The sequence below is a fragment of the Emys orbicularis genome, chromosome 1 (assembly GCF_028017835.1).
Source record: "Emys orbicularis isolate rEmyOrb1 chromosome 1, rEmyOrb1.hap1, whole genome shotgun sequence".
Classification (NCBI taxonomy): Eukaryota; Metazoa; Chordata; order Testudines; family Emydidae; genus Emys; species Emys orbicularis.
In genome coordinates this window covers 235175263-235199647 of record NC_088683.1, presented here as the reverse complement: position 1 = coordinate 235199647, position 24385 = coordinate 235175263, and the positions used below count along the sequence as shown (strand labels likewise).

The window sequence follows — 24385 nt, the reverse complement described above, 5'->3', positions numbered from 1 at the left end:
GTTGCATGCTATCCTTAGCACATTTAATAAGAATTTTTACTGTCAAATTACTCTCAGCATCAAATTAGTCTGAACTTTAATTCCATCTTCATGGATTTTTTTTCTGTATGCAAATTCTCCTGTTGATGTGTATAATTTCCTTTAGTGTTACTGGGAATTCTGCACATTAACATGTAGTTGTATGTTTTTAGCCTTCTTGTAACGTGAATCATTTTCTAATACTAAGTACAGACAGATACTGTCACTTGATGGCGCAGACACTCAAAGAAGAATTTACTTAGGGAACGAAGCTGAAAACATGACACATGATTACACATTTTTTGCCTAGATGCATGTGTGTAAACAGAATCTCCATCCTTGTCTCTTCTTCCATGCACATAGCTCTCTTCTGCCTGTTGTTTTGTCCCCCTGCTGATGCTCCAGGTCACCACAGAGACGCAGCTTTGCTTGGGCATAGCAGTTCATCACAATGAAGCGGATGCTATGTCTAGATTCAGTGCACCAGTGTGTCTCAGAATAAAAAGTCAGGCGAGATTTCCACAGAGCTGGTTGCGTGATGTATCAGGGTACCAGCAGTAGAGACACATGGACTAGTGAGAAGAGACTGATCTTTTGGAGGGGCTGTGCTTTTGTTTTTGCTTCTCTGCCCCTACTTTCACCCGCACCCATTCCCCATGATCATATGCCTTTACTTCTGATTAGAAAAGTGCACATTACAGTAAGGTAGAAAACCCTATCAGGTTCATATTGGGTTAGTATGCAGCAAATTCATGGTCCATCCTGGTCAATTTCACAGTCATAGGCTTTTAAAAATAGTAAATTTCACAGTTTCAGATATTTAAATTTGAAATTTCATGGTATTGTAATCATGGGGATCCCAACCCAAAATAGGGTCGTGGGGATGGGGCTATTATGGGGGGTTGCGGTATTGCCACCCTTACTTCTGTACTGCTGCCTTCAGAGCTGGGCAGTTGGAGGGCAGATGCTGGCCGGGCACACAGCTCTGAAGACAGCGCCACTGCCACCAGCAGAGCAGAAATAAGGGTGGCAATACCATACCCATGTTATGCCACCCTGATGTCTGCGCTGCTGCTGGAGACTGCGATGCCTTCAGAGCTGGACTCCCAGCCAGCAGCCGCGGAGCTTCCTGCAGTTAGGGGAGGTTCCCAGAGATGGGTCTAACCCAGCCTCAGGAGCAGCCCATGCAGAGGAACAAGTTCTGGCCCTCCTTAGCCCCTCCAGGACTAGCAGCTGGAGCTCAGCGCTTAGAAGTTAAAGAGGCCTTGGGCTGGCTGTGTGTGTGTGTGTGTGTGTGTGTGTGGCAGGGTGGTGACCCCGTCACCCCAGGGGGTCACCCCCTTGCCCACCCATAAGGCCAGCCCTTTTCCTCCCCAAAAGTGATGATCCCCCATACCATGCCACCTCACTTCTGCGGTGGTGCTGCTGCCTTCGGAGCTGGGCTCCCAGCCAGCAGCCGCCGCTCTCCACCCACCCAACTCTTGAAATCCGGTCTCCCCTACAATAGCCAGATTTCATGGGGGAGATCAGATTTCATGGTCTGTGACGTGTTTTCACGGCTGCAAATTTAGTAGGGCCCTAAACAAAATGAAAAGCTCTCTTTCAACTCTTCTCAACCCCAAGCAGTTTGTTTTCACAGTTTGATGCTTTGGCAGTCATTTCAGGGACCTAATCTGGGTTTCATTCATTGCTGGTTACACTTGCAAGTAGATCTTGCAAATCATTTCTGGAAATCAGAATGGCATCCATGTTACTTCATGCTAGTGCTTCCCACTGGCAGCTGTATTTGTTATAATTCTTCCTGTAAACCATTAAGCACTAAAGTAGTTGATAAGGACCTTACTTACCAGTGTTTATAAAATGTATTCCTAAGTGCTTTACTGTCTCTGCCGGTTTAATTCCCTTCTATTAACTTATTTTATCAGAACTCAGTGGCAGTTGGGAGATGAAGTTCACCTTTAAGCAGCAGTTTTATGGCTTATCTACAAAAACATTGAGTTCACAGGAAATGTGGGTGTGAATGTACCCCCAACTAGCCTGCCATGGACTAACTGTCTGTGTGGACCCTGCTGACTCATCATAACAGGTTGTTAATTCACTTTGATCTAGTCATTTTTGAAATGGGACTAGATCAAAGCACATTAACAAATTGTTAGTGCATGTCAGCAGGAGCCACACAGACAGTTAGTCCACGGCAGGCTACTGTGGTGTACGTGCGCTTCCTAGCTTGCCACAAACTAATTGTTTGCATAGACAAGCCCTTAGTCCCAGTCCGCCATACACACACCTCTTCATCCTTGTCCCTGCAGGTAAAATTGACTTCAGTGTTGACCAGAAAACTGTTTGTCTTGAACTGGTATCTGTAATATGGTTCTCTTTCTCTTAAGCGGACATTGGTAGAGAAGCAGAAGCTGCTGACTCAACAGCATGAAGATGCGAAAGAACTGAAGGAAAACCTGGACCGACGGGAGCGTATTGTCTTTGACATTTTGGCTAACTATCTAAGCGAAGAGAGCCTAGCAGATTATGAGCACTTTGTAAAGATGAAGTCAGCCCTTATCATTGAGCAGAGAGAGCTAGAGGACAAGATCAAGCTGGGGGAGGAGCAACTCAAGTGTCTGACCGACAGCCTCCAACCTGAAAGGCTCAAATAAGAGGTCAAGGCCTGACCAAAGACTTGAAAACTGGTGGTGGTTGGGCACAGTTTCCAAGTATGCAAGTGAAAACCCTGACTTGTATCTGTGTCTAGTAGGCAGAGTTAGACAGGAGAAAAATAGCTACTCTAGCAATAATGATCTTTCTTGTTGTTTGGATGATGTATTTAATTTTTTAAACCCTCTTTTTAATCCCCAACTCTATAGCTGTTCTTTGTCTCTCAACCTATCCTATAGAAAGTTCTGCAGGAGGCAGAGGCTAGATTCTAAGCTTTGAATTCAGTATATTGTGAAGTCTGTTGCAATAGTGCATGCAAACAATAACGATTTTCAAAATAAGTTATGTGATAGTCTTTATTGTCTTCAGATGCTGTACAAACTGCTGGGAAGCCCAAAAGCAAATGAATAAAAAAGCTCTAATTTTAGGGCTCTTTTTTTTTTACAGTCACATCAAGTAGGAGAAGTGTGTGTCATGTGTCTAATATTATATTCAGGTTGCTCTCACTTTGATCCTGGTTCATCAGACACTTTTTTGCTTTGTAACGTATCTCATAAGAAAAGTTCTCACTTTCTCCTTTCAGAAAATAATTTCAAAACCAATCTCAGCTGGCTACTGGCTAAACCAACCTGAAAATTATTTAAGATCTATGTTACTGAAGTTAAGAACACATGGTTTAGAGAAACATCGTGGTGTTTGTTTTTTTGGCGGGGGGGTTGGCATGGCATAGAAACAGTTGTGGGCCCATTTATATTGTAACATTTTTCTTACCAAGTTATTTGATTTCAAAAATGGGACTGAGAATGCCTTGCCAGTTTGGGTCAATTCATTTATCAACTAAACTATTTGGAAAATCTATTTGCTGCTTTGGGTTTCCCCCCAGCACAGCTACCTTGTAGGAAAGAGTCACTAAGTTAACAGGACAAATCAAACTGCTTTTATTTTCCTTCTGTTTGTTCAACGGTTCACCTTTTTTATATAAATGGTTAAATTATATTTAAGATGACCCATGTAATGCTATTTCTTTCTTCCTTCCCTCACCACCAAATGCAATATAAACACCTAGGCCACGTAAGTACTCCTAGGCCACGTGAGTTCAATGCAGTATTCAGAGTAACTCTGGTTTGTAACTGTGAACATCTGTATTTTTTTCACTTCACATGTTGACATATACACTTTAATGATAGGACACTATTTTGTCAGTCCAAGACTACTGGAGGTGATATAGTAACACTGCCATCCAGTACAACTCTGATAATTTGCATCATGCTAACCCATCTCTTAACACAATGATGGGATTAACTGATTTGATCGCCTACAAATACTACAGAATTGCTCTGTGTATACATGTATTATCTCTACGTTAAGATATAGCTTTTAAGGGCAAAGGGAAATCTTAGCTTCATGTATTTAAATTATATAAATTATATAAAGAAACCCCTTTATCTTTGTGTTTCGATAACAAACAGATTCTGCAACAAGGAGCTACTTTTAAGGCTGACGTGGATACCAGTCTGTAGCAAACTCTTTGAACAGAATGAGAGAAAATCAACTCTTTACACTAGTCCTGCAATTTTAATATTGACAAAAGGTTCTTTGTCTATTATCAAAATCCTCCTTTTTCAGTGCTTCTCTTGGTCACTTTTTCCTGATCAGTGAACTGCTTGCATTGCAGGGACTTGGCACAAAAACTTCTCTAAAACCAAGCCCTTCGCAGACAGCTATAAATGTAAAAAGGATCATTTTGCCTATTATACGCTCTTAATTCATGTATCCTGGGCCAGATCGTCAATTGGTATAAATCAACTCCATCAAAGTCAAATGGAGCTACTGATTTAGACTACCTGATGATCTGGCCTTAATTTCTTCTTACAGTTTACAAAACTTAGACTTCTAATGAAATCCCACAAATATTTGCTGCTATGTTAATTGATACTAGGACCAGTGAGTTTTCTCTTTGGACCCATTCTTTTACCATAAGAAACCCTAAGCTAAATAATTCCCAAATAAATTATGTTTAGCTTTAGTCAAGTAGTGTGCATTGTTTTACCTGTGACTTTTTAAAATTTTTTACATATTGTGGTTACTCTGATGTGTATGTGAAATGTGACTGTGAATAATAATATAATTTCATTATGTGTGTACAGTACTTTGATTTAGATCTTTCTTAAAAAGATAGCAATACTGAAAGTGCTATATATATTGTCGTTTTCACAAAGCAGTATATATATTCACCATGTCCCACCTTCTTCTTTTTAAATTGTGCTCAAAAGCTCTGTTAGTTGGGACCAGAAGATGGCTGTCTCCCAATGTTATATGTAAATCTGTAAATAGATATATTGTTGCTTTAAAAAAATTCTGGTGCTAATATTTTGCCTTTGGCATCATTAGGTGATGGCTGCTACTTCACCTTATGTCATCTCTCAATTTTAGATCTCTTTGTATAGTGAAAGATTTCTGTCAGGTTTTTCCAGTTGTTTGGATTTTGCAACCCAGAGTGAAAATGTGTACAGTTTTCTTGCTTGACACTTAACATTTACCTACTGACAAATCGTACTGCTTCACTTTGAGGAAATAAACTGTATATTTCAGTGTACTGAGTTATCATTAATTTTATGCGGTCAAAATATCAAGACGCCTACTCTTTCATTGGATACTCATGTCCACTTTTCTCTCTCTCATATAAGATAAAGCACATAGGGTAGCAGACTAATTACCTGCTGGTCTAAAATCAGAATCCATTTTTTTGTTAAACTATTTTAAATTTAGATTAATTGATCAGTCTCGAGTCCCACATCTAGAACAGAAGGAGTACATAGTTGTGGCATTCCGTGTAAAGATAGAGATCAATAGGAAATGTTAGGAAGAAGTGGGGCTGAATGGTTTTCATCCCTTGTCTGACTGATCCTTCTTGCATATGCTTTTTTTCGGTTTCCACTTTCCTCTTTCTTCTACACTATACTACTAATAATAAACATTCTGAAGGAAGTACAGAGAGGAAGATACAAGATTTTTCTATTTAATCAACATGGGCAACTGAGTTGAATTGGTTCACCTTTAAAATACTGTATCATATACAAATGTCAAAGAGGTTAAATTAATAAATAAATTAACTTGATTTGTAGTTGACTACAAAAAGCAGGTATTGGTAGCCCTTTCGTGAGCTCTGATTGCCCTTGTAATCCTCAATGGGAAAATTTATGCAGGATATTGAAATTAAGTAGAGGGAAGTTGGTTTTTTTGTTGGGAGCTTTTTCCCCTACTGAACACTGCTGTCTTACTGTACATCCTTCTTTTTTCTCTTAGTGTTGATCTCCTGCTCTTTTTTTCTCCTTTTTGTAAGGCTCAGGCTGGCAGCTACAGAAGAGTTGTCCCTGCAGAAATGTGCTCTCTTTGAAACTTCTGCTGCCCACTGAAATTGCCTAGGATCTTGTTCTAGCGTTGACTTTCTGTTTTAGGTAGCTGAGCACACCAGAGTTCAGAGAAACTTCCTGGTATCACTGTGTCCCCTTCTGACTAATCAGTAGCTATTGACTATTTCTTACATACTTCTGTCATTGTTTCCAGTTTTATACCTGCTTCTGTGCTTCTCATTACCAATGTGGCATGACTGGCAATTCATAGCTGGCAGGGCCTCATAATCTGGTTCAGTAAACTACTGCCTGTGGTTTTGCAGAGCTCAGTCATTTATTAGTAGGGCCCTACCAAATACCGAACACTGGTCTCCCCTGTGAAATCTGTATAGCATAGGGTAAAAGCACACAAAAGACCAGATTTCACAGGGGTCCTATTTATCACTGAAGAAGTGCTTGGAACTGAAGTAACTGAGAGAGTCTCAGACTGTGAGCTCTTTAGGGCATAAATTGTGTCCCACTTCATATTGTTGGACAGCGCCTATCACACTGTGAGCACTATTATGGTAAGAATAATAACGTAGCTGAAAGTATTGTACTATGCTGATGATAGAATTGGCATCGTGGTCGACTTAGCCATTCCTATTCATCTTTCTAGGTCACAATCTATTATTTAACCAAGCACAATGCTCCATGAAACATGAAATAGGTTTAAAATGCCCTGTGGGTACAGAGACCTATTTGCCCTCTCTACTGTTTTTATGTTAGGCTATCCCCACTAAGGCTTGACAAAATTTCTAACAATAAAATATATCCTAGTTGAAGGACATGAGCTTAATTATAATATAAGTGTGAAAAAATAGTGTGAAGCAATGAGTCCAATTTAATGCAAGTACCACATAACTACTACAGGTCTGTCGCATCTTAGGCGCATTTAACATGCGCCATTTCAGCTTTATGCGGTCGGCAAAAACAAAAACAAAAAAGAGAAAATTAGCAATTTAAATACTGTTTCTGTAGTGCGGGCGATTCCGCCCGCCATTACTCTCAATGTAATTTTGACTATACGCGATTCTCGCTTTAGGCGCGGACTGCGGAACGTAACCCCAGTGTAAGATGAAACAGACCTGTATTTTTCCAGACCTTAGTTTAATTAATTATAGGCCGAGTTGGTAACATCACCTGTTATTGAGGTTGCCTAACTCTTTCCACTATAAGACCCTGTTTTCAGTTGCTTATGACTTTTTTTCAAACTTTAACCATTTGACTGAAATTTTCCATGCCAGATTTTTGACTCCGGATGATTTTTTATTTTGGAAATTTTCAGCCTAAACAGTTCTGCTCTTTCAAGGCTATGAAAAATACTTTTTGTCCATGTTAAAAACACTCTTGAGACCTTTCCTTGAGAAGTTCTAGAACCCCCATGCTTTGGAGCAGGGACTTAAAATGGGCGGGGTGGGGGGGCTTTTGGTCAGCCTTTTTGCCAAATCTTGTAAAAATCTGCCCAAATTTGGCTGAATTGTAAGGCTTAGAAAAATCTCAGTTCTTACATCCTCAGCAGAGGCTGACTAGAGCTTCACAGCTAAAATCTCCAACTATTCTGTCTTCACTGGACGTGTTCCAGCCTGGGACTTTCCCTGCAATTGCAGTGCTGAGCTGCTGCCAGTGCTGGGCACCAGAACTGAGAGCAGGGATGCTGTCTCTCCAGTGCTTTCAATGCTCCACCTGCTCTCACCCAGGCGGCCTGGAGGAGGAAGCTGCCTGATTTGAATGAAGAGACAAGAACTGGACCGAGAGGGACAAGGAGTTAATTGAGACAAGGAACCTGTGCGGGAAACACATGACAAGGTCTGGATGTTGTGGAGGGAAAGGAAAGTGGGACTGGGAGTTGTAGAGGAAGAAGACTGGCACTTGGAGTCATGGATTTTAAGGTTGAAAGGGATCATTAAGTGGATCATCTAGTCTGACCTTAGCGGAGGGAGACTGGAACTGAGAACCAATGGGGATCAAGAGTTTGGGGAATTCCTTCTGTTCACTAAATATGTAAGAGATATTATCTTCCTATTTTATTAAACACCTGTAGTTCAGTCGTACCTTTAGGCCTCAACCAGGTTACCTACTATAACTGTCTTATGTTTATGTTCACTAGTTGCAAGATTGCTGTGGGGAATGATTGATTAAGTTAACGCATTTACGAAACTGGTGGAAGTTTTGCACATTCATCCTTGGAAAGGTCAAACTCTAAACTCAAAGGAAGTTGATCTGCATCCTCATGTTTATACAGCACACCAAAAGAGGCACATGAGTAATATTATCTGCCGTCATGAGGCCTGAACTAAGGTGCTCTGATACGAGCCAGATTCAGGAAGGCTCCTGTGGTTCTATTAAAATATATGTTCGTATATTTTCATGGAGATGCTGTCTCACTCATGTACACTGAAGGAGTTTTGTCTTAGTGGGCCACAAGCTGTTCACAGCAAATTAGCCGTAAAAACAGGTAGCCTATATATTACTAGACACCAGCACTTCTGTGATAGCCTCGTATCTCCGGGAGTATTGCAGGACAAAGGACCTTATGTACGCTGAGAGAGCTTTACAAATATATTATAACTTTCCTGCACAGAAGGAGTTAAGAGCCAACAACTGATGGAAATCAACAAAAACTGCATTACACAAGACATTGCTTTGCGCTCTATAGCTGCCTTCACTTTAAAGCCTTCCTTTCTAGTTTATGTATTAGGTTTAGCATGGCTTTTTTCTTGTTGTTGTAACACTTAGCATTACAGTAGTGCGGTTGGAACAAACTGCTGTAGATTACAGGAAAAAGCCATGGGCGATAGTTTTATTTAGTTTGGGTGTACAGACACAATTCAAAGAAGGTGGTTCATAACCACTCCCAAAGCTACTGTGACAGGAACCCTGGATACAAAGGAAAATCAAATATGCTGAGAGGGGCTAAATGGTGCCATGCAAGCACCAAAGGTCAAATTCATAGTCCTTGGTCTTCTTCAGCCAGTAGAGCAGTGATATGGGACCTCAGGAGTGGGGAAAACTGAGAAAGGATCCTCAAGACTCCATGAAGGAGATGCTTTATAGACCTACTGGAGAGAAAATAATTTGACGTCTCCCTTGTGCTTCTCAGCTCTATCTGCCCATCTCCATATGTGCACAATACATGAAGAAACTACAGTACCTCATATTTAACTTTTCCTTTGGAAAATCATGATACTTCATGGCAGCCTTGCAAAATTCTGCTCAACTACTTTCCTGGGATGGGTTGTTGTTTTTTTTTTTGGGGGGGGGGGAAGATAGAGGGAAATAAAATGCAACCAATTTTCTCATTATAATTGTTGACAGGATAAAAAGGTGAGTAGATTTTTCTTTATGGGATGGTATATTTTCATAACTTTGCAAAGCTGGAGTTGCAAATACAGTGGCATTCAGAAGCTATGTGTAGTTTGAGCATACATGTAAAGGTGTGTTGATAACCAAAACAGGTGTGGGTGTATTGTTATCCTTTGAGAGATATGGGTAAGGTAGTCATAAAGTGATTTGGATCGCTTAGTAAGCTGTGCCCCTTTAAATAAAGTGCTTTAATAGAGCCAAATGCAAACTTATACATCTAGGAACAAAGAATGACGGCTATACCTACAGAATGGGGGAGTGTATTCTGGAAAAGCAGTTACTTTGAAAAGGATTTAGGGGTTCGAGGGTATAAGAAACTCAGCATGAGATCCCAGGGAAATGTTGTAGCAAAAAGGGCTAATGCAGTCATTGGATGTAAACGGAGCAATGAGTAGGGAGGTGATTTTCTCTCTGTGTGCAGCATTGGTGAGACCGATACTGGAATACTGCATCCAGTTCTGGTGTCCATAGTTTTAAAAGGATGTTGAAAATTGGAGAGGGTGCATAAAAGAGCCACAAAAATGATTTGCGGGCTGGAGAAAATGCCCTACAGTGAAAGACTTAATAAGCTCAGTCTGTTTAGCGTATTAAAAATGAGAGGTGACTTCATTACAGAGTATAAGTACCTTCATGGGGATAAAATGCTGGTTACTAAAGGGCTGTTTAGCAGAGAAGAGGTATAACAAGAGAAAGTGGCTGGAAGCTTGAAGCCAGACATTCACATTTGAAATTAGGAACACATTTTTAATAGTGAGGGTGATTAACCATTGGAACAAACTGCCAAGGGAAGTGATGGATTCTCCATCTCTTGGTGCCTTCAAGACTGGAGGTCTTTCTGGAAGGTTTGCTTAGCCAAACACACAAACAGGTTATTGGGCTCAATAAGTGGGTGAAATGGTCTGTGATATCTAGTTTGAGTTCCTGAATATAATGGTCTCTTCTGGGCTTATTCTATGAATCTCTTTTTGCTCTGAATCTATTATGCAAAATACATCTGTGTACCATTTAGGTTGGCATTTCAGTCCACAGCAGCCAGGAAATTCACAATTCACGTTTCTGAGGCCATTATGACTCATTTCACAGTCACATAACAAGGTGCAATTGTGTGACCTCTTTGGTAAATATTTACCATTGCCAACAGTTTTCTAATTTTACCTCCTGCTCCTGTCATAAAAGGAGTGCTAGAAGGAAAGTCAAAGTGACTTGTGTAGAGCAACAGGTAAGACAAGCATATGGGAAAATAACAGCTGGCACATCTTTATGAAGACACAAGTTTGATTCAAGTCTTGGAATTCAGGACAAGACTAGCTTTCCCAAAACAGCCTTACACAGTTTGAAACAGATGTTGGAACTTGAGGAGAGGTGTTCCCCCAACTCTAACTCTCTCAACCTACACAACTGTAATCCAGGATTTGTGTGCAATTTTGTTTCCAAGAAAGCCTTAGCCTAGCTGCTATGTTTAATTATGTTTCTTCCACCTGTTGCTGTAAAAATACCTTTTGCAACGCTGACTCTCCTTCAGATGTTCCGTTAATGCCATGCTTAGCCATCCAGCAAGTACCGCTGTACAGTAACAAAGAACGAATCTCACCTTCCCAGGATCTACAGTGTTACCATCCAACCACTGAGTCAGCCTTGATGGCCTTTCTAAATTAGGTGTCCTAATTAGCCTGCCTGCCTTAACTGGTTCTAGCAGGTTCCTGATTCCTCTAGTGCAGCCCCTGCTCTGGTCACTCAGGGAACAGAAAACTACTCATCCAGTGACCAGTATATTTGCCCTCTACCAGACTCCTGTACCCCACTGGTCTGGGTCTGTCACAGTGTGTGAAGTGATTTTCCTGGGGAATATCTAGGGGGATGTGAACGCAAATTCCCCACCTCCAGTTATGTAAATACCCAGCCTTTTGAAACGATGGCCTGAGGCATAAGCCATTGTCTGCTAATCGCCTGTTATATGAGAACAAGATCAAAGGCCAAAATTATATAAAGGAAAGGCTAAAGTATTCATGGTTGTTCTGTTTCTGAGACAGTTATGAACTTGTAACCATCAGGAAAACCAGTTGGGGAGTTTTGAAGGACTGACATATATGAGACCCCGCGGTAGGAGTTGGGGAGACTTCTGGTAAGCTTTTTAGCATGCACGTGCGGGGGAGGGGTATTGTTTTTCTCTGTAATGCTTGCATATTGATTCTTACAGTTTAAGAATCAATATGCTCAATTATAAAGAGCTGTATGATAATTTATAACTACGGGTTATTATACTGTTCATAGTCTCTGGAGAGAAAGCAAAGCACAGTCTGGCTTGCTGGGGATATCACAGTATAGGCAGGGAACTGTGCAGGCTGAAAAATTCCAGTCAGGAGGAAGAAAGAAGTTGTTTCTATGGAAGAAAGGTGATAGTTTAGGAGCCGGAAGCCTGCAGTGGGTGCTCTTGGTAGACTACGAGGTGGGAATACAGGTGCAGTTGCCCTGAACTGTGACAGTGGTCATTCCTATGTAGTAGCAAACCCATTGTCTCTGGCCTGCCACACTCTGGAATAGGAGGGCTTCTATGAGCCTTGGAGTAGGTGAGCTGATCACACTCAGAAAACTTTGAGACACTCTCTAAGAGCGCTCCTCTGATCCCCTTCCCTCATTACTGCTGCCAGGATGTGTCATCACTCAGGAGTTATCCTTGATTGAGTTATCTGGAATTTTTGGCCACGCAGCTGTAGCTTCCGTCAATGGCACACTTAGACAAGGTATCTGTTTCGGTCCTCTTTGGCTGCTTACCACTGGCAAAAAACCACTGCAACATTTTAAAGATGAAAACATGTATAAAAGTGAGATTCTGATATATCTGTCAACTGCTACTGCAGCACAATGGCATTCTATTTCAGCTAGACTTCTGTGGAGCTTAGCCTGTGATGCGTGTGATAATGTAACCCATTGCATAGGCTGAGCCGTTTCTGTCTTAAGGGGTAATGTAATGTGGCCAAGCAACTGGGATATGAAAATTGGCCACAGCATCTCATTAGCATGTTATTATGCTTTGTATAGTCACACTGCCGCTGTTATCATGTAAATGCACAAATTATTAAGGAGGGGATGGAAACTAGGGAAACGAGGTTGTCGCCCTGGTAGAGAGGCGAAGGACAGCGAGGGAGCTGACCCGACCAGTTAAGGAAGAGGCACCCCGGGTTAAACTAGCAGCACCAAGCCCTAAAGTTCGGGTCACTGGGCCACCAGGAGGGCCCAGGTGGAAAAAGAGAGAGGCTGAAGGCCCATCAGAGGCCACAAAGAGTCAGAGCACTGAGGGAGAAGAGGATCATGATGTTAGACTGCCCAAACCAAGAGACTGGGGAATGCCTAGGGCTCCATACAGATGTTATGCCTGCGGGGTGTGGGGACACATAGCTGCACAGTGTCCCAATGCTGAGGAGCCTATGCAGTGTAACCTAGGGAACTGGGCAGATCCATGCTCCTTAATCCACCTTGTGGGGGTCTCACTAACCCCACATATGTATACCAGACCAGTGAAACTAAATGGGGTAGGGACCACGGCACTGGTTGATTCAGGGAGTGCTATCACGCTTATCTCAGGGAAGCTCGTGAAGCGTAGTCAGCTGCTGCAGGCTAAACGTACGGGGATAACATGTGTCCATGGGACAGTTAGTTACTACCCCACCATCCCAGTAAAAATCGAGCTCCAAGGGAACACTACTGAGGTAGCAGCAGGTGTAGTCCCTAAACTCCCATACCCGGTGCTCATAGGGAGGGACTTCCCAGGGTTTGGAAACTTACTCCCAGTAGGGGGATTGGAGAAAGATGGGGACCCTAAAATTGGTGAGGCATCCACAGCAGACTGTCAACCCCCAATCTTTTCTGAAATATCCCCAGATTTGTTCTCCACTCCCAGACAGGGTAGAAAGACAAAAAGGGAAAGAAGGGCAGCTAAGGCCTTGGGAACCCGAATACTGACCCAAAGCCAGAGGGTCGTTCTTGTAGGTAGGCGGACCCGTGCAGCTGAAAAGGAGGCCACGCAGGAGGGAGAAGCACCTGAGTCTGACCCCCACCCTAATGCTTCTGAACCAGTAGAGGCAACAGAGACTGGGCCCCTAGATCTTGGGCAGATTAGCCCCGGGAGAGGAAATTTTGGACGGGACCAGGCAGAAGACCCAAGGTATGACAACATTAGGAAGGAGGTGACTGAAATAGATGGGGTCCCCATGGAAGGGAAAACCCAGGGACCAGGACCCTACTTCATAATGAAGAAGGATCTCTTATACCGGGTTGCACCAGTACAGGGGCAGAAGGTACAGCAGATCCTAGTACCTCAAAAACACCAGAACGCTGTATTAAGTCATGCTCATAGTCATCTTTTTGGGGGGCATTTGGGGGTAGAGAAGACCCTGGCACGAGTCCTACGACGGTTCTTCTGGCCCAGAGTACATGAAGAAGTGCGGAGGTACTGTGCCTCCTGCCCGGAGTGTCAGCTGCACAGTCCCCGTCCCCACTTGAGGGCACCTTTAGTATCCCTTCCCATCATAGAGGTCCCCTTCGAGCGAATAGCCATGGACCTAGTGGGACCCCTGGAGAAGATGGCTCGGGGCCACCAATATATACTTGTTGTTTTGGACTATGCTACTCGCTACCCAGAAGCCGTCCCCCTGCGGAACACGGCCTCTAAAACTATAGCCAAAGAGCTGGTGGGGATCTTTGCCCGAATGGGGCTACCGAAGGAGATATTAACCGACCAAGGAACCCCATTTATGTCGAAGCTAATGAAGGACCTCTGTACGCTGCTCCATATACATACCCTGAGAACTTCAGTCTACCATCCGCAGACTGATGGGTTGGTAGAAAGGTTTAACCGAACCCTCAAGGCTATGATAAGGAAGGTGGTAAGTCGGGACGGGAAGGATTGGGACACCCTACTACCCTACCTTATGTTCGTTATCCGGGAGGTACCACAGGCCTCAACTGGGTTTTCCCCCTTCGAGTTATTATACGGGCGTCACCCCAGTGGCATACTAGATATCGCCAAAGAGATCTGGGAAGAGGAACCCAATGAGGGGAGAAATATAATAGAGCATGTAATGCAGATGCGAGACCGGATAGCCCGGGTTACCCCTATTGTACGGGAACATTTGGAGAAAGCACAGGAGGCCCAGCGAACCCATTACAATTGCCAGGCAAAAGTGCGACAGTTCCAACCAGGGGATCGGGTTATGGTGTTGGTACCCATGGCAGAAAGCACGCTTCTGGCCCAATGGCAGGGGCCCTATGAGGTGGTTGAATCCGTGGGGGAAGTAACCTACAAGGTGCGGCAGCAAGGACGCAGAAAACAAGAACAGATTTATCACATTAACCTTCTGAAACCCTGGCATGCACAAGAGGCATGCACAACAGTCCAAAAAGACCTAACCCAGGAAAACAAGCCTTCCAAACCGGTGAGAGTGTCTCCCGATTTAACACCAGACCAGAAGAATGAGGTGTCTGAGATGATCTTCCGGAACCAAGATGTGTTCTCGACAAAACCGGGTCGAACAACCGAGACATATCACCACATCGTCACGGGTGCCAGCGGCAAAAAGGAAGGAAATAAAAGCAGAAGTAAAAAAAAATGCTGGAGTTGGGGATCATCGAAGAATCCCACAGTCAGTGGTCCAGCCCAATCATGCTGGTGCCCAAACCTGATGGCACCACAAGATTTTGCAACGACTTCCGGTGACTAAACGAAGTATCCCAGTTCGATGCGTACCCCATACCTCACATAGATGAGCTAGTGGACCGTCTGGGTAATGCCCGGTACTTGACTACCCTAGACTTGACAAAGGGATACTGGCAGATTCCCCTTGTGGAAGACGCAAAGGAAAAGACTGCGTTCTCTACACCAGAGGGTCTTTTTCAATATACTGTCCTCCCTTTTGGACTACATGGGGCCCCAGCTACCTTCCAGCGCCTCATGGACAAGCTATTATGCCCGCATAACAGTTATGCTGCTGCCTACTTGGACGATGTGGTCATTCATACCCCAGACTGGGAAACCCACCTGGAGAAGGTGGAGACAGTCCTCGATACCGTCAGGCGAGCTGGCCTTACAGCAAACCCTGCCAAGTGCGCTGTAGGGTTTACAGAGGCCAAATATCTTGGCTACATTGTGGGGAAAGGTCTGGTAAAACCCCAAGTGAACAAGTTAGAGGCCATCCAAAATTGGCCCCGACCAAGTCGCAAGAAACAAGTCCAGGCGTTCCTAGGTGTGGTGGGGTATTACCGACGATTTATCCCCCACTTTGCCACAAGGGCAAGCCCCCTGACAGACCTAGTGAAAGTCCGTGGACCTGATCTGGTGAGATGGTCTGACGCAGCAGAGGAAGCATTCACAGACCTATGGACTGCCCTCTGCAGTAACCCCGTACTGATAGCCCCTGATTTCACCAAGGAGTTTATCCTGCAGACGGATGCATCGGAAGTAGGGTTGGGGGCTGTTCTATCACAGATGGTCGGGGAGGAGGAACACCCAATTCTATACCTCAGTCGGAAACTCCTTCCAAGGGAACAAAAATATGCAGTGGTGGAGAGAGAATGCCTCGCTGTAAAATGGGCCATGGAAACATTGCGCTACTACCTGCTCGGGCGCAGATTTGTCCTCGTGACTGACCATGCCCCTCTTCAACGGATGCAGCGGAACAAGGAGAAGAACACAAGGGTGACCAGATGGTTCTTATCCCTCCAACCTTTCCAGTTCCGTGTGCAACACAGAGCAGGGAGCCGTCATGGCAACGCAGATGGCTTGTCATGTGTGCACTGTCTGGCGTCCCAAGCTGCCCAACCCCTTGGCGTTGAGCAGGGGGGAGGGATATGTGACAGACCCAGACCAGTGGGGTACAGGAGTCTGGTAGAGGGCAAATATACTGGTCACTGGATGAGTAGTTTTCTGTTCCCTGAGTGACCAGAGCAGGGGCTGCACTAGAGTAATCAGGAACCTGCTAGAACCAGTTAAGGCAGGCAGGCTAATTAGGACACCTGGAGTCAATTAAGAAGAAGCTGCTAGAATCAATTAAGGCAGGCTAATCAGGGCACCTGGGCTTTAAAAAGGAGCTCACTTCAGTTTGTGGTGCGAGTGTGAGGAGCTGGGAGCAAGAGGCACAAGGAGCTGAGAGTGAGAGTGAGAGGGTGTGCTGCTGGAGGACTGAGGAGCACAAGCGTTATCAGACACCAGGAGGAAGGTCCTGTGGTGAGACTAAGGAAGGTGTTTGGAGGAGGCCATGGGGAAATAGCCCAGGGAGTTGTAGCTGTCATGCAGCTGTTACAGGAGGCACTATAGACTGCTGCAGTCCACAGGGCCCTGGGCTGGAACCCAGAGTAGAGGGTGGGCCCGGGTACCCCCCAAACCTCCCAATTGACCTGGACTGTGGGTTCTTCCAGAGGGGAAGGTTTCTGGGCTGTTCCCCAACCCACATGGTGAATCTCTGAGGCAAGAAAATCCGCCAATAAGCGCAGGACCCACCAAGATAGAGGAGGAACTTTGTCACAACACTTATTGTTCCAAAAGTCCATTCCTGTCTGGCACATTGTTCAATAGAGTCCTTTGAACCCCCAGGTCTTGCACATCTCCCCCTTTGAGAGGTGACATACAACCCCAGCCCTCAATGGTACATAAACCATTCATTTAATACAATGGACTCTAATGACAATTAAACATAATTAAAAAAGATCTCTGCAATGAAATTGCCGAAAATTGCATAGCTGTCACAACCACTGATCCTTGGGAATCTCCAAGAATCCAGTCCTGTTCTCCTCATGGGGCGAGGCATTGGTGCTTCATTTATAGGCGGGGCATTTAGACCTTACCCACAAATGCATTGTCCCATGTGCCACACCATTCCTGGGCACAGGAAGGGAAATCCATTTCCTAGCTGCCACAACCTACTGCCCAAATTTGTGGTCCTGTGAATCAATAGATCTGTAATAATGTCCAAGGGCTGTCGCCAGGCTCCAACCATAACAACAAATCTCAGCCCATCCGAAAACATACCTAACCTCGCAACATCCTGATACCCGATCATAAAGCCAGCAACCGAATGTGCCTGCGCAACAAAATGACAAAATCCACAACCCTGCTATCCCCGGCCAAAGAAAGAGTCTCAATCTGGAGCAGCCACAACAGAGAGGGAAAGTTCCAGTACCCACACTCAGGGAACCCTACCATGTTACCTGCAGATCAAATCCGTGAAACTATCCATCCCAGAGAAGATTACAGGGGATGTAAGGTGATGCGGGGGAAGCAGGAAAAGGATTTTCTTTCTCCTAGCAGAGCCCTTTATTGCAAGCAATAGCCAATTACAGCACTTATTACATGGGATAGAAATTGTCCTTTGTAAGAGCCTGTAGAACATAACAAAAATTACTGTGGGCTCCAGCCAGAAGGAAATGCAAGGAAGGTGAGGACGCCTACCAGGAAATCAGAGCTATTTTTTTCACTCATGGAAAAACCAGGAAGAAATTAAAAACCAAGAAGAAAGAAAGAAAAATGGATTTCAAGATAGCAAGTTCGGAGCAGTTCTCCTTATTGAAATGTTAATGTGTTAGCCGTCTTACTCAGATATGGAGTCAAAACAATTCCAGGCAAAAAGAGAACGCAACAGCTCAGATTTGTTTCTCCAAATGGCAAACCAAATAATATAGTTCACATCTTGCTTTGGGAGCCATTCCTGCATTCCTCCTCACCACCACGACATAACTGTGAATTTTAGGTGCACAAGAAATGTGATAGCAAGACTTTAACAGGAGAAAAAAATTATGACACCATCTCTCTAAGTTTTCAAATTCTATGAGCTGTGTTCTTCAGGACCTCACACTAGAGGGTCAGAATGGTTCCTCCTGGTCTTAAACTCACCTAATCACTGTGACGATGTCTCTGAAGTATTACTTGACAGAAAACTGAATTTAAAATGTGCGTTTAAATATTTTGACAAAAGTTTTAGTGCAACTAAAATTATATGGCAAAACGTACATCATATGTTATAGCGTGTTAATGATTAACTGCCTCATTATATCTCTGTTGACTTAGTGGGAGTCTGAAAAGAACTGTGAGGTACCTATTCCATAGTTCAAAAAAATCAGACCATTCCACCTAAGTGCTTTTTTTCCAGCTCTCTGCATTCTGTGTCCAGAACTCTGTTTCATGCAACTGACTCTTCTGTGGTTCAGGCCGCTCACAGACCCACAAAAGTAAGATTCTCTTTTTTTGTACTACTTATTTTATGAAGGTCTGATAGAGAAAGGATGGGGGGAGATATGAGTATTTCTTTGCTTCCTTAAAGTTTGCTTTCCCAACTGGGAACTGAAGAACTAAGTTTTCAGCCATTAAATCATAGGGATATTGCTAAGAATTATCTAATTACTATCCTGCCATTTTTGAAACTTACTTTTTGTTGGAAGATTTGAATCAAGCAAAGGATTTGGTTAGTAAGCTACATCCTAAATGCTGCAATAAAACTGCATGGAGGCAATAAAACGGCACTAAGATAGGATTTGAACATCAATTGCAAAACACAACCAAATGCTAAAAATATCAACAAATGAAAACGTTTGCTAAAAATGAAATGAAATGAAGCTGGTAAAATGAGTTCTTGTGTTAATGGGGGAAGGGAAAACTCATTCCATATCACTGTATTATGTGGATTTTATAGGGATGAGTTTATAATGGATTTTCTCTTCAAGGTGTTTAAAAATTACACTAGATTTCCAATAGCAAAAACCTTTTAACAAGGAGGGAGGCTACTAATAGACCTCCTGGGGTCTCTTCCAACCCTAGTAGTCTATGGTTCTATAATAGGGAAAACCATACTACACTTTACTGGTTTATTATTCATCGTTTGTAGAATTTCATTTATATTGAGTCATGTTTATCACTTGCATGGAGGCAAGAGTTCCCGCCTGATCATCCTTTTGAGGATGTAGTCCTCCCTCCCACCCTGTGATTGTCCTGAGATCCAGAGGGAAATTCTCTGAGTCTTTGTATCCCTGCAGCAGGTGTGAGTTGTTGAGCAAGGGTGCGGGGCCGCCACACACCCGTCTCCCATGGCAGCACTGCTTCATTATCTTTAGCACAAAGATTGAATGAATTGTTCTCTGTTGTCGTTGAAAGTCACGAGGGGTGGGAGGATGGGGGCAGTGAGGGAGGCACTTGCTGTTAAGGTTTGCTGGAGTGGAGGATGAATTCAAAATCCCTCTCCCAAATTTCAAGTCATCTCACCCCTGTGTAAGAAGAGTGGGTGGGGAAAAGTAACACCCCCAATATACTAACTGCTTTCAGGTTGCCAAAAATCCAAACCATCTTCTGCACTTTAATGGGTGCCAAAAGTCTGAATGATCCCCTGCCCTGCTACCAAAACTTCCAGTGTCCTTGCTGCCACATAATGTAAGTGTTATATGCCACACAAGGCCTTGGGTGTGATTTGGAGTCTCCTCGTTGGGGCTCTGTTTTGCTGGAAAAAATCCATGGCTTTCTGGGATACCCAAGATACAATTGTGCCTTGAATCTGCCAACCTGAGGAATAAGGGACCTGGAATGGCAGCCGAACTGCAGGAGTGTGTGTGTCCATGTCTGATTTCCTCCTTGCCATAGATGGTAACTGGGTGGGGTGGAATCTGTGGTGCCTTTCTGGGAAAGGCCTGAAACCCCGTAAGTCTGACTTCAGGTTTATGAAGGAAAAGAAGCAGCTTCTGTAGCTGCAGAAGCTTATGGTCAAAACTGGGTTGACTATTGCTGCAGGGAAGCCCAGAGCTGGACTAAAACTAAAATGAAGTGCAGCCCTGTCTTGGAGCACCCAGTGTCCCAAGAGTGATGGAAGTCTCTTATTCCTTCCCCTAAGAGGCTCCATGGACCATCCTCGGCCCAATGGGCACTAGATATTTTGTGCTCCTTCCTTCAGAGAGCAACTGAGGGGCTGCAATTCCTCCAGCAACTGGAAGCTGATCTCTTGTAGCCAACTTCTTTCCCCCAAATATTGTGGCTGTCTGGGTTCAGTGCACATGTCTGTGTAACGCCGACAGATCTCGGTAGTCTGCAGGTGGGATCAAACCTGGGACCTTAGTGCATGAGCCTCTACTGCCATAAGAGCCATATGGCTCTTAGCTAAGTCTGTAGAGCAGACTCATTAATCTCTCTCTAAGGGGTCTCGGTGCCACTAGATGGGACAGAGCACCACACCCAGAGGTATGTGGGTTATATCTGCACAGTCCCAGCCATGTGCAGGTTATCTAGGCCCTGCAGTTGGCTGCCTTAGCATAACTGTCCGACTCCTGGCCTCTTCCTGTGTCGCCCAGGCTAGGCAGGCCTTTGGGGTCCTGAGGTTCTTTCTGGAGGCTCCTGAAAGAATACCTGCTCAGTGTTACCAAGCAACCATTTTGCTGTCTCATTTTTTTCCCCAGCTGCCACACCTGGGATGTTGTCTGTGGGGGTTTCTTCGGAGAAGCTCCAAAAAAAGCCAGGGGATACATAAGAGACCCTGGCAGAGCTGGGTGTGAAAATTCTCAACAGCACCTGCCTTTTCTACTCAAGGCAGTACTAACCATGCCACGTTGTTCCTGGCCACAGTGTTTCCTCATTCAAACACGAACAAAAACAAACAAAATAACCAACCCTAAAATAGAGGGATTCAGAGAGGAGAAAAGAAACCCGTCTTTTCAGCCCCCTGAATGTAAATTAGGGGATCAACAAACCAGTGAATATGGAAATCCTGAGTTTTTGCTCATTCTATAACCAACCTAAATCTTTTTCTCAGGTTAAGAAATATTTTCATAAGGAACTTTCTCGCCCCCAAACTCCTGAAGCAGGTGCTCTGGCCTCACTGACTGCAGAAAGTTTTTAAATGTTAACCAGAAAGAAAAGCAGTAATGGGCAGAGAAGTTACAATGTCCCATCACAGCATAATCCCAGAGCGGGGTGGAACATAGGTGTGATGGATTTGAAACTGCTCTATAACAATTTGTGACTATTATATGTTCTGTTTGTCTGGCTGTTGTAAGCAGGATGGGTGTATGAATACAACAGGTTAATTCAAGCAGGAAGGAGGACAATGGCTTCAGAGAAACATCCATTTACCCACACTGGAGGGTAAATGTCTAAGCCATTCTTTGTGAAGTTCCACCTCTGACACCCTGCTAAGCTCACTGGACAGTATGTCAAGGGAGAGAGGGTCTCAGCTGGCAGCCACGGGGGGTATCCAAGCCGGGAAAACTGGAACAGAGAATTTTGGCTGGATTAAAAAGGCAGCTCCTCAAAAGAAGAGACTGTTGGGAAACATTCTGAGACCAAGACCTTCCAGAGAGCAGGGGTCTGGGGTATGTCTTTTGGTACAATGGACATGAGTATAGACGCTTTATTGTTCTAAAGACCTCTGCTACACTTTGTCTTGTTCCTTCTGTTAAGATTAAACCACACCTTGTTTTCAGAAGGCTGTTGGGGGTCACTATTCACCACTGGCCACAAGCTCTGTGAGGGAAGAACCACAGATAACCAAACCCAGTTGGGGGCAAGCACAGTTGATCCACAAGGTGCTGTAGTCCAGGACCTGGTCTAAGAGTGGAAGAATCATTCCACCCCAGGGAATCACAGGAACAAAGCCTCATATCTGAGGTGTGTGAATTCAGAGAAGGGGTCAGAGCTGCAGGTAGCCCTGCATCCATGACAATAGGAACATAAGGATTTCCATACTGTATGTTCATCAAACTGCCCCTTGCAGAAACTGGAGATGAGTGAGAAGTTCTGTCAGCCACCTCCCAAAGAGCAGGATAGTCAGGGACTTTTCCCATTGTAAGAAGATAGTAGAAGGAAGCAAGAGCCTGTTATATGGAGAGTCGTGTGCCAGAAGGGGCATACAGATGGGATAAGGACAACTCACAAATGATTTAGAGAGTTTGAACTAAGCATTTGAACTTCAGGACCCAGAACTTTTTAAGATCCCCTCCCCCCTAATAACAGCATTTAATGCACAAATAAAATAACAGTTTATATCAACCACTGTAAGATCTTTTTTGCTCCTTCTTCCTTCATTCACCTGCTGTTGTTCAAACCTGTTTGTCTGTGGGTAGATAGGAGGGGTTTTTTTTAAACAGATTGGACAAACCACTTAATGAATGTAGAGTAGGGTGTTAAAGAGTTATTAGAAATAGCTCTCCACTATATGTAGCACTGATCTCAAAATAGAAACAGGTTTGCTGCTATTTATGTTTCACTGAGCTGAGAATGAGTAACACAGCCACAAGAGTTTGTCACTTTGTTTATTCCTTCAGATCACAAAGGACTAAGTGACAAGAAAGACAACTTTCAATATATACCTAGTTTCAGAGTGCATTATGGAAGGGTTGCAGTTTTGTTTGTTCTCTACACTTGTAACTGTAGCACACACATGGCCATGACAGCAAATCTTACCTCTGTCAAAGAACAGAGGAGGTTTATTTCTTGAACAATTGCAGTATTATTAAAAGTGTCATTCTTAGGCACAAGTAATACAAGAAACTGTATGAAACTATACAGTGAAATGGCAGTTCATAGGGCAGTCTTCTTTCCCTCTCCCACAAGTTGCAAGACCAGAGTTGAAGGGATTTCACCATAAGTCCAGATCTCTCATTCCATCACTTGTAACGGATGGGAGGAAAATCATGGCCCTCTAGGGCATGGGATGTAGTTTTGCTCACCTCATCTTCTCTAAGCCAATCATTACCAGGCAATGTTTTGACTAGAATAGGCAGTCGGACAGTAGGATTAACTGGGATTCTTTATTCAGGCAAACTCATTAAATATATCCTCTCCTATCATCTTGCTGTTGTCTTCTCTTTTTTCCATAGACTACTTTACAACTCTCCATCTAGTGCTTTCAAGTTTACATTTCGTATTTACTCACTCCTGCTCTATTTAGTTAGCGCTCGAGGCAACATACTAATGAAATGATAATAGCCCAGTGAAACAAAAAATGAAGGACTTAGTAAGAGAGAGGGTGACCAGGTGTCCCTATTTTATATTTGGGGCTTTCTTTTATATAGGCAACTATTACCCCCACCCCCTGTCCTGGTTTTTCACACTTGCTATCTGGTCACCTTAGTAAGAGACAAAACAATAGTAAGGAACTATCATATGAGTAGCAGCTGCTGGCCTACATAAACTTGATACTTCTTTTCACCACATTCCCTTCTCAGATTCTCCCTTCTCCTAAAGACTCCTTCTCTAAATCTAATCCTCAAAGAAACCATGACATCATACAATGGTAGCCACTAGCATTTCATATAATTCTGGAGGTGCCTGGTAGTGACTCCATAGTTAAGGTTGGAACTGGTCATTCTAGAAGTGACCACAGGAAGGCCCACTTTGCCCCTCAGCAAGGCAGGGTTCAGCAGCAGGGGGGGCCCACAGTAGTTTCCCTAGCAGCTGGGTCAAATCTGTATGTGAGCAACTGGTGCACTTTTCTTCTTGCTTTTCCAGCATGGTGTTGGTGGGGCCCCAGTCAGCTGTGTGTTCTGGAGTTAAAACCTCCTATAGAGTCACGGAACATTTCATCCCTCTTTGAGCTATTGTTTCTATTGCAGACTCAGGTGAATGTTGCAGTATCTTTTTTTTTTTTTTTTTTTTTTTTGGTATTAAAAATACTTTTAAAAAATACATAAACTGAGATTTGACCCCAGGAGCTGGTACCTTAGGCACAGTTCTATAGTGGGTATGCATTAATCTGGCCCTATACTCAGAGGAGCTTTTGTCTTGGTTTTAACAGGGAATTTCAAAGTTATTTATGTTGTATCATCATACTACATTTGGATAGTTTTACTACACTAAATCTATTAATTCCAGATATTGATAGAATCCCAGAAATCAGAGACTGACACAGTCCAGTAAGTCATCCAGTTCATCTTGATGCTAGTGTTGGATTGTTTCCTTACAGTATGTTTTGCTAGTACTTTATCCAGTCTAGATC

The 24385-nt window shown here is 43.7% G+C and overlaps 1 protein-coding gene across 2 annotated transcripts in view; it reads left to right on the top strand.

The window, feature by feature from the left end:
* The window catches only part of SHROOM2 (shroom family member 2), a 182713-nt gene extending 180041 nt beyond the window's left edge, over nt 1-2672 (top strand). For both annotated transcript variants that reach the window (XM_065422377.1, XM_065422369.1), the window contains one exon: nt 2406-2672. In XM_065422377.1, coding sequence (XP_065278449.1) covers nt 2406-2672 — 267 coding nt within the window. The remainder of the gene's footprint in view (nt 1-2405) is intronic.
* Nucleotides 2673-24385: the final 21713 nt, after the last annotated feature.